Source organism: Trichosurus vulpecula, chromosome 7 (assembly GCF_011100635.1).
Source record: "Trichosurus vulpecula isolate mTriVul1 chromosome 7, mTriVul1.pri, whole genome shotgun sequence".
Lineage (NCBI taxonomy): Eukaryota > Metazoa > Chordata > Mammalia > Diprotodontia > Phalangeridae > Trichosurus > Trichosurus vulpecula.
The window spans coordinates 249,550,819-249,561,396 of record NC_050579.1 but is presented as its reverse complement, the minus strand read 5'-3'; the positions used below and the strand labels follow the sequence as shown (position 1 = coordinate 249,561,396).

General features: G+C 45.4%; 1 protein-coding gene across 1 annotated transcript in view; it reads right to left on the bottom strand.

Moving 5' to 3' along the window:
- Positions 1-5,255: 5,255 nt before the first annotated feature.
- The window catches only part of KCNK5 (potassium two pore domain channel subfamily K member 5), a 64,835-nt gene continuing 59,512 nt past the window's right edge, over positions 5,256-10,578 (bottom strand). The window contains exon 5 of the mRNA XM_036768588.1: positions 5,256-9,571. Coding sequence (XP_036624483.1) covers positions 8,700-9,571 — 872 coding nt within the window. The 3' untranslated portion in view covers positions 5,256-8,699. The remainder of the gene's footprint in view (positions 9,572-10,578) is intronic.

Genomic DNA, 10,578 nt, shown 5'->3' with positions numbered 1-10,578 from the left:
TCTTAACTGTGTCCTCACCGCAGCAGAACAATCTTTTTACACTTCCCTGATTGACTGACTCACTGTCCCACTCACTACACAGGTGGTTTCATCCTTCCTTAAACTTCCCACCCTCTCAGCTTGCCTCATTGTTGTCGTTCAGTCAGTCATGTCCAACTCTTTGTGACCTCACGGATCATAGCACTCCAAAACCTTCTATCCTTCATCATTTCCCGAAGTTTGTCCGAGTTCAAGTTCATTGTCTACATGACACCGTCTATCCATCTCACTCTCTGCCATCCCCTTCTCCTTTTGTTTTCAATCTTTCCCAGCATCAGGATCTCTTCCAACAAGTTATGAGAAGTCATTATGTAGCCAAAGTACTTAAGCTTCAGCTGCAGTATTTGTCCTTTTCCAATCCCCTTCTAGTGCCTTCTCTCTGCCAATTATTTCCAATTTATCTTGTCCCTTTCTTGTTTGTAAGTGGTTGTTTTAATGTCATTTCCCCATTAGACTGTGGGCCTCTTGAGAACAGAGACCGTATTGTGCCTTTCTTTATAGCTTTTGGTGCTATATGGCATATAGCACAAGTTTAATAAATGCTAGTTGACTGACTCAGTAGTCCCTGTTGGTTCCCTCTCATTGGTTTTTCAATGTCACTACCTCTCTTCCAGACCTGGATTTCCCTAAGAGTTGGTTCTGCTTAGCAAGGGAATACAAGTTACTCAATAACCCCTAAGATAATCAAAATACAATGCTTTTGGGGGGCTATTTAATAGTTTTAAATTTCTTTTTCAAACTACAGATCATTATGTAAAAACATACATAGTGTTAAAATGGCAAGAGGAAAAGTTACAGAAAGTTACTGAAAATTTAACTAATCCTCATTTTCCAAGCAGGAACTCTGGTTGATACTGATCCTCTATCCTCCAGATCTCGTACCCAATCTTTGTCTCCCATGGATGCTAATCCTACTGTGGGTTTTCTTTTGTTGTTGTTCAATCATTTCAGTTGCGGCTGACTCTTAGAGACCTCATTTAGGGTTTTCTTGGCAAAGATCCTGGAGTGGTTTGTCATTCTTTCTCCAGCTCATTTGACTGATGAGGAAATTGAGGTAAACAGGGTAAAGTGACTTGCCCAGGGTCACATAGCTAGTGTCTGAGGCCAGATTTGAACTCAGGTTCTCTTGACTCCAGGGCTGGCACACTATCCACTGCAACACCTAGCTGTCCATTCTCAGAATCCCTAGCATTCTCTAGGAATTATTCCCTAGCAATAATCCCTAAGCCAGATTTGAACTCAGGAAGAAGGGTTTTCCTGACTCTAGGTCTCGCACTCTATCCACTGCACCACCTAACTGCCCCATGGGTCTTCTAGGCAAGGTCAGAAGCTCGTGGGGTCATATAGCATAAGCTGATACCTTGGAGACCATTCGGTTCAACAGATTGGGCTTATCAGGGCTCTGGGGTCGCTTTAGAATCTATTTCCCAGTTCCAGCTCTGGATGTTTGTCCTCTTTTCTTGGAGGTCTTCGTTCTTCCAAACACAGCACAACTACCTCTTTCTACATGATGCCTTTCCCTTATGCCCCTAACTGACGCTGCCTTCCTTCCCAAACTACTTTGTGTACATTTGTATACAAATGTTTACGTATCTGTAACATATACATGCATATATGCATGTATATGTATATTGCATATACAGACACTATATATACTTAATGTACTTATTTCTCCTGTTAAAATGTATGCTCTCTGAGATTAGGGAACGTTTCTTGCTTTGTATTTCTATCCTTGACACATAGTAGGTACTATGTAAATGCCTGTTCATTGATTAATTCTCATCTGACTCAGTCATCTGGTATGATGAGAGAGTGCTAGACCCAGAAGGAATTAGAAAGGCCTGGGTTTCAATAACATCTCAGACACTTCTTAGTGGTATAACCTTCAACAAGTAACTCTGCGACTTCCTTTCCCCCCTGTAAAATGAGAGGGGTTGATTGGATAACCTCAGATATCCTTGCTAGCTTTAAATCTAGGTTTTTATGGACCCTACAAGCCAGGCAGGGATTAGTGATGAGGATAACAAGAGGACAGCACTCCCTATCCAACAGGATTCATTAGAGGAACAATGAAAACTTCAGACAGAAGTAAGTCTGGGGAACAGCTGGGCCCCTTCCTCTCTGGAGTCTTTCCCTTATAATCCTACTCTTTCCTTAGTGCCATGAGTGGGAACCCTGTCTAGACTCCAAAGGCTCTGCCTGTAGATCACATGCTACGGGCACACTGTAGCTACCTTCCTCACCTTCCAGGAGGCCTCCCAGAACTCCCTGCCCCTGCCCCCCCCCCAGTCCTTGTAATGAAATGGCAAATTGGACATGGATATTAATATGTGATTGCTTCTTTTGTGAGTTTGCTAACACCCACACACCCACGCATAACACAAAACTCCCAAGCTGGGCTCTGAATGGACACCTCTAGGAGAAGGTGAAGGGGTAGGGCATAGCAAGTGACTCATCTGATTTGTGGCCAGCCCAGTGGAGTCAGCAGCTTGGGCCTACTAGACAGGTTTGAATCAGTTTTTCCCAGTCTTCCAAGAAGCTTTCCCTAATTAGCGCCCCAACTCTCTTTCTATTCATTGCAGCTTGCTCCTTCTCCTTTTCTTCCTTCCTCATTCCCTTCCCCTCTCTCCCTGCCTCCCTCTATTTTTTCTCTGTCTCTCTCTGGTTCTTCCATTTTTCCCGGCCCCTGTGCACTTCCACAGAAGTTCCTTGAGGGTAGAAACCACACCGTTAACCAGATGGTGAGCTCCCTAAGGGGAAGGACTGTGCCTTTTCCTTCCTCTGCTCTGCAGATAGCAGGTGTTCAGGACAGTGTGTGAATGGCCTGACTAACCAATCTTATTTTGTGGAAAAGGGAAAGAAACTGCCCGTTTGCCGTTCTTTTAAAACATTTTCCATTTATATTATGGTATTGATTTGTTGAGAAAGTTGGACTAGGTGACTTCTTTTTGTTGTTGTTCAGTCGTGTCTGGTTCTCCATGACTCTATTTGGGGTTTGCTTGGCAGATACGGGAGCCATTTGCCATTTCCTTCTCCAGCTCATTTTGCGGATGAGGAAACTGAGGCAAACAGGGTGAAGTGACTTGCCCAGGGCCACACAGATAGGAAGTGTTTGAGGCCAGATTTGAACTCAAGAAAATGAGTCTTCCTGATTCTAAGCCCAGTGTTCTATCCACTGCATTACCTAGCTGCCCGTATTATGGTACATTGTGTGCATCGGTCACTTGGTGCTCCTTCAGGTCATACAAATCTTCCTTTGTTTCTCTCAATTCTCCTATTCATAATTTCTCAAGGTGACAGATTTTCATTACATTCTCAAACTCATATGTTGGGCCCTAGTTCTCAGGGTCTGGTTCTTTGCTAACATGAGTGTCATTAGGAACATTTTGGGGTGTATGGGGCTTGTCGATGTTTGATTTTCTTGGGGTATATGCCAAGCAGAGAGATTACAGGTTCCAATGATATGAATATACTGGGTGGGGAATTGTGGTCCATTCATTTTTCGGTTATGTCTGGCTCTTCATGACCTATTTGGTATTTTCTTGGCAAAGAACCTGGAGTGGTTTGCCATTTCTTTCTCAGATGAGGAAACTGAGGCAAACAGCATGAAGTGACTTGCCCAGGGCCACAAAGATAGGAAATGTCTGAGGCCAGATCTGAACTCAGGAAAATGAGTCTTTCTGACTCCTGACTCAGGGCTCTATCCACTGCTGCCACTGGGCAGGGAAAGGGGAGGGTTAGTATCTAGAAATGACTTTGATGTAAAACAAAAGGCATTAATAAAATGTATTGTGAGGAAGAGAGAAGAAAAAGAGGGAATGAGGGAGGAGGAGGAGAGGGGAGAGAAAGAGAGACAGAGAGACAGAGAGAGAGAAAGGAAAGAGAGCAGAGAGAAAGAGCAGGAGAGGGGGAAAGAGGAAGAGAAAAAGAAGGAGAGAGAAGAGAAAAGAAAGAGGGACAGACAGAGAGCCTGAGTGTGGGTGAGAAATAATTGCAGTCAGGACAAAGAGAGGTGGAGAGAACCCAGGTGTGTTCTTCTTTCCTCTCTTGAGGCAAGGACCGCAACCTGGTTGTTCCCGCTCTTACTCAAGAACTCAGCACCACCCAGGCAGCAGTAAGTGACCTCCATTTAAACTGGAACCCAAACGAGTGGGCATCATTCTTTAGCTCCTTGGGGCAGAGCTTGTTTTCCTGTCTTCTGCCTTGCACAGTATCTGGCACACAGTAGATCCTTAATACATGCCACTGAATTTAATCCCGCTGGAGGCAGAGAGTCCTTGTTCTATTCCCATCTCTGCCTAGAGATCATGGGCGATCATGGGCAGGTCATAACTTCCCACGCTTTAGTTTCCTCATCTCCAAAATAGGGGTGACTCACCCCTGAATTAATGCTATATAATCCTAGCTGGTCTCTGGGCATCTAGCTTCTTCCTCTTCTAATTCATCCTGTGCATTGTCCCATGGATCTTGCCAAAACACCACTTTGATCTTTGCTGCCTTGCTCAAGAATTAATAGAGGCTCCCCTTGGCCAATGGGATCGATTCCCAGTTCCCCTACTTGGGATTCCAAGATGCTTTATCACCTGGCTCCACCTTCCTAGCCAACTTTATCCTTCACTAGTTCCCTGATCTCCTCTCTGCCCAATCTACTTTTTCTGAACACACCTTTTTCAACTTAGCTCCAGAAAACTGGAAGCCTTCTTCCTTGATTCTCCAAGAAAGCCTCTTGAGGGCAAGGACTTTTCAATGTTGTTGTTTGGTATCCCAAGCACCTCAAACAAAACAGGTTCTTATTAATTGGTTGTTGACAGATCAGTCCTACCCTATTCCTACTATACGGGCTATTTTTTTTTTTTTTACCCAGCTCAAACAACTAGCCTTCCCTGGTTTCCCTAAGCCGAAAGTGATTTTGTACCTCCTCATGCATCTTAGTAACTTGGGCATGTGCACCCCTCCTGCTAAACCCAAGTCTTGGTAAGGGCACATAGAAGGTACACAATTTTGCCACATTTTATCATGCCACACCTCTCCATTCTGCAACACCCCTATGTTCCGTACCCTCATTTTGCCTACCTTTGGCACCCAGAAGAGGTCTCCCACGTTCCTATAATTCTCAGCTCCCACCAAAGGTCACCTCATCTCTGGCTACAGGTTCACATTCCTTTGTCTCCCAATCTTCCCACTTGAACCCCGCCCCCATTTGGCGAACACTAGACTTAACTGTCCACCTCATTTTTTTATTGCAAAAATGTTAAAATAAATTACACTTGACATTGACTCTGCCAATATTTACATACAGTGTGTACGATTCCAGGACAGTCAGTGATAGGCAAGGTAGGATCATAGAATGAAGAAAATGTCATGAGTATCAATCACATGAAAAGATGAGGACACTCCTTCTCATCCCCCTCAAACACTTGGAGGTGAGGGTGGGTGTGGGGGTGGCATTCAAGGCTCCACAGAACAGGGAGTTTCTAGCCCATTCATCCCCCCCATGATGGTTCACATTTCTATGGCGCTTTCACGTTTACAAAAATCACATTCCTCACAACAACCCTGTGAGATGGGTAGTGCTACTATTAGTAACCCTCTTTTACAGTCAACTTGAGTGGCCAAGTCTAAGCGACTTGACTTGCTCAGGATCTCATTGGGGAGTTAGGTGTTGAGGGTGGTCTTCTGGATTCTCAAGTCTATTTTTCCACTACAAGACACCGCCTCCCACCACAGCTGGTGCCAGGGGAACACTCTCAAGAGTATTCAATCACACCCCTCTGGGTCTTAGCATCTGCTGGTGACCTCTAGGAAACTGGATCAACCACAGTTTCAAATGGAGTTAAAAACTAAAAGTTGGCCCTGGAAGGGAACCAGGGGGAGGAAGATAAAACCAAGGTGGCCGAGATGACTCTACAAAAGTGCTGTTATGTACCACTGGATCTCCTAACATGGGATACTGGCTGAGGCCCTGAGCCATGGGGAAAGGAGGAATTAGGGAGGGGTCCCTCCACTGTTTTTTGTCCAAGATAGCTTAAGACTCACGGACTTGTCAGATGGTTCTCAGGGCAACCAGAACCTGCCCCTTACTTTTGGATTTGGGTTTAAGATGCCATCAGTAGCCAACCACAGAATCCATATCCATATATATATATATATATATTGCAAAAAAAATTCTTTTAAAAATAATAAAAAATAAAAATAAAAACTATCCACAGAGAGCAGAAAAGGTCTGCCCCAGGGAGACATTGCACAGATAAATGTCCAGCCCTGCCCTCCCCTCTCCCTCCAATCCCAAACAAAAGGGGGAATAGTTTCCTTTACAATTTTATATTCTGGCCAGGTTTCCAACCTCCTTAAAAAACAAAACAAAACCTAAAAACAGCAGCTGGGGATTGCAGAGGTAAGTTGTAGGAGGCACACCCCTCCCAGGCCTATTAATATGCTCTTCACTGTTTCCCAAATTGGAGCCAAGATCAATATCAACTGTTGATTTGGAGATGTGGGAAGCAGAAGGGAGGCCTGAACAGTGGCCCCTCCTCTTTAATTGACCTACTTCTCCATCAAATGCAAGTAAGGCATGTATGGGGTGGGGCAGGGGGTTGGTCATCAAAGTCTTTGCTCTAGGGAAATGCCTGAAGGAAGACAGGCTCAATGAGTTTTAGGAGATGGGCTATCAGGGAGAAGATGGGAAGATGTGTGGTAACACTCTGTTGAGGACAGTTAAGTTCCAGGGGGCATATGGAGTGTATATTGTCATCTACAGACTTTATATTAATTCAAGGAAATGGGTGAGGTGGAATCCCCACCCCCAAACTCCAAGAGTTTTGGCCTATCTAGCCCATCTGGTTCCTGGCCCCACAACTAAATATTCATTGGCTTGTTTCCCTGGGGTAGCAGAGGAACGGGAAGGGAAGGTCTCAGGGGTACACAGAGCTAAAGATATGACCCATGGTTCTCCTCTTCCATCAGAAACCTCAAGCTAGTCCAGAGCAGATTTCCCAAAGAGGAAGGGCTACCTGAAACAGGTCCCAGTCCTTCCCACCCACTGAAGCATACACTCAAGTCCTTGGGGGTGGGACATAATCCCCCTGCACCACTAAGCCTATGAGGAAGGCCTAAGTGCCAGAGATGGAGGGGGCAAGATGCAGACCTGCCTCTCTCCTGATCACTGCCTCCTGTGTGTGTGTGTGGTGGTGGTGGTGGTGAAGAGGACAGGGGAGGGGAGATAAGACACCTGGACCTAAAGGCAAAGCCACAAGGAAAACACTTAGGATCATGGGTCTAGAAGAGCTCTTAGACCATGCCAAACTTAATCCATTATACAGGTGATGAAAATGAGGCTGGAAGGGTAATAATTTGCCTAATGTCACCTAGGTAACTAAATGGCAAAAGCTGGCTCCAGATTCATCCTACATCCCACTCACTACTCCGTACTGCTCTCTATCTTGCTCCACCTGCTTCTCCCTGAAGGGGTAAGTAGTCCAGAACAGGGTAAACCATGGTGAACTTAGACCTAGTTAGCTCACCCCCACTGTCAGTGACTCCACAAAGGGCCACTTTGGTGAAGGCTTGGTTTGGCCTGTCTTTCTTAAATATGGGCAACAGCGGCTGTGGGGCCTATGGGATGGGTCTGGTTACCACTGGCAGTGTTTCAATTTGGGTTCTGAATCAGACAGTTGACCTTCATCTTCTCCAAACCCTTAACAGCCCTTTTCTCATTAGAATAGGGGGTTCTAACCTGGGGTCCAAGAACTTTTAAAAAATATATATGTATATATATTTGATATCTATTTCAATATTGTAATTGGCTGCCATTGCAATCCTACATATTTTATTTTATTTTATTTATATTTGAGAAGGGGTCTATAGGTTTCACCAGACTGCCCAAGGGATCCACAATGCACAAAAAAAGTTAACCCCTGCATTAGAGTATTGGGGTGGGGTGGTGAAGAGGAGCTTGGGAAGAAGCAGCTTGGAACAGACATAGGGTCTATTTCCCTAGCATCCTTGTATACCTCACCCCCACACTTGCTTATACACTACCGTGACCCATTAATTGTCTCACCTGTGTTCATTTGGAATCCCCAAATAGACCTTAAGTCATCTTGAGGACAAGGACAGACTGTCTCAAGTGCACTGCCTTTCAGACTTGGGTCTTGTTGCTGGGCAACATACTAAAATGTCAATACCTGCTGAATCAAGCCTTCTCTATATGGATCCTCCCAGGACAGGAGATCCTGTCAATACCCCAAAACTTCACACTTTTTTATAGGTTTGACCATCCATACACCTTGTCTTGCCCCCATATCATCTATACTCTATCAAAATTACAAATGTAATATAAAAACAAAACAAAACAAAACAGAAAACAAAAACCATCATTCAGGAACCGAATATCTCCCAATTTCGGGATCACATCTGTTCAGCCATGTCTCCAAGGGAGCATGTAGAAACATAGTCAGTCCTGAAGTGTGCAGGCAGTGAGGGGAGTATGCGTGCTTAGTGGCATCTGGCCAGAGGGGATGAGAGGACAAAGGGTCCTCTTTTCTTTCCCAGTTCAAGGGTCCAGGAATCTCAGCCATCACAGAATACCCCTGAAGGGGAGGTGGGGGGAAGGAAGAGGCTGCAGGATTTGTGGGATAGGGCAAGGGGCAGAGAGGGGGGCCTCACGTGCCTCTGGGACTGTTGACTTTATTATATTCGTTCATCAACTGTTCATAAGGCACAGAGAGTTCAGATTCTGTGCTGGTAAAAGTGGAGTCATCGGAGGATGGGAACTCCCCCAGGTTCAGCGGCATCTCTGCCTCAGCCTCCTCCGCCTCTCCCTGTTCCTCCCCTTCCTCCCCAGCTAAGTTGTCATCCAGAGAGGATTTAGAAGTGTCCTCATCTGAGAGGCCTCCTTCCTCATTCACAAAGGTGATGTTGGCATTCTCAAAGATCAGTGGGCGGCAGTCCCGGGCATCCCAAGCTTCACTCTCCTCCTCGCTGATCCGGTCCAGCTGGTTGACAAACACCGTTGAGGTGTTGGTGTTGTCACTGGGGGGTCCCTCCCCAGCATCCCCACCCTGAGACCTCGAAACATGGCCTTTCAGTCTCAGGGTCTGGGATACCTCCTCGTAGCTGGGCACACGGGATTTGGTATAGATTGCCATTGGACCCACAGGAGCAGCGGGGAGGGCAGGCCTTCCGCTTTCAGGTCCCACTGCTCTCTCTCCACCTCCCCCACTCGTCTTCAGACCCTTCTTCCCAATCTGCTTGATGAGGTCATTGTAGGTCTCTTCCTTCTTGGACAAGAAGCTAAAAATATTGACGTCCTTGACGCCTCCACCAGATGTCATCTGCAGGCCTTTCTTAGAGTGCGGAGAGCTTTCAAAGGACTCCTTCCGCCTCCGCCGACGTTTCTTGATGGCTTTGTGGACTTCCACAAACATGCTCACCTTCCAGTTCACAAACAGGGACAGCCAGGCTAGCCCTAGGTAGATCCACAGCTCTACGAAGTATCGGTAGAGGGGATGGTAGTTGGCATCAGGATTGACTCCTGGGAGAAGAGACAGAGACATGCAAAGGTCAGAGAGAAAAATCAGCCTTATCACTGGATTATAACTTAGAGCTGGAAGGGACCTTGGAGACCAGCAAGCCCAACCCCCTCTCTTTTACAGATCTGAAGCAGAGTTTAAGTGACTTGTCTAGGGTCACAAAGCTAGTAAAGGTCTAAAGCAGAATTTGAACCTAGGTTTTCTTGATACCAAGTTTAGCGCTCCATTCTTTGTACCATCTGGCTACCTTTAGGTCCAAAGACCAAACCTCCACATCTCATCCATAAGGGAAAAGGAAAGAAATTTACATACTTAGGGGAGGGTAGTAAAGTGGAGAGGACATAAGACTAGAGGGTTGGAAGACCTGTTGCAGCCTCCCTGTGTGACCTTCAGCAAGTCACTACCTTCTGGGTCTCAGTTGTCAAGAGATTGCTGATTACGCAAAGGTTCCCTGTGTCCCTTCCACTTTTGATTTATGTGATTTTCTCATGCTAAGAGCAATGCCTGGGCATCCTAGACATTAGGTGAGTCAAATGATATGGATGAATCCAAAATGGATTGCAAAAATCTATGGATAATCTAAAACCCCCATGACAACTTGGCCTTTGTCCTCCATTCAACCTAAGCCAAGAATATGAAAAAAAATTTTTTTGGTAAGTTATCTGTATTCTGAGCATCTGAGCAAAAGTCTTGTGTATTCACAGATCTTAGGATTGGAAAGATCACCAGCAGCTGTCCAGTAGAGACCTTGGTGATCCCTGAAGCATTTTCAGGGGACCCATGAAGTCAGAATCATCAGACATTTTTTGTCTATTAAAATACTCCTCTCTTTTCGGACTATCTATCTGTGGGAACCCGGATTTTCTTCATATAATTCAACCAAAACAATTTCCCTGATGATTGAATGCAGAAGGAGATAGGAGAATCCAGTCATCTTCTGTTAAGCCAGATAGGAAAGAGATTCGCACAAATATGTAAAAAAAAAAAGCCACCCTTCTTGCTACATTTG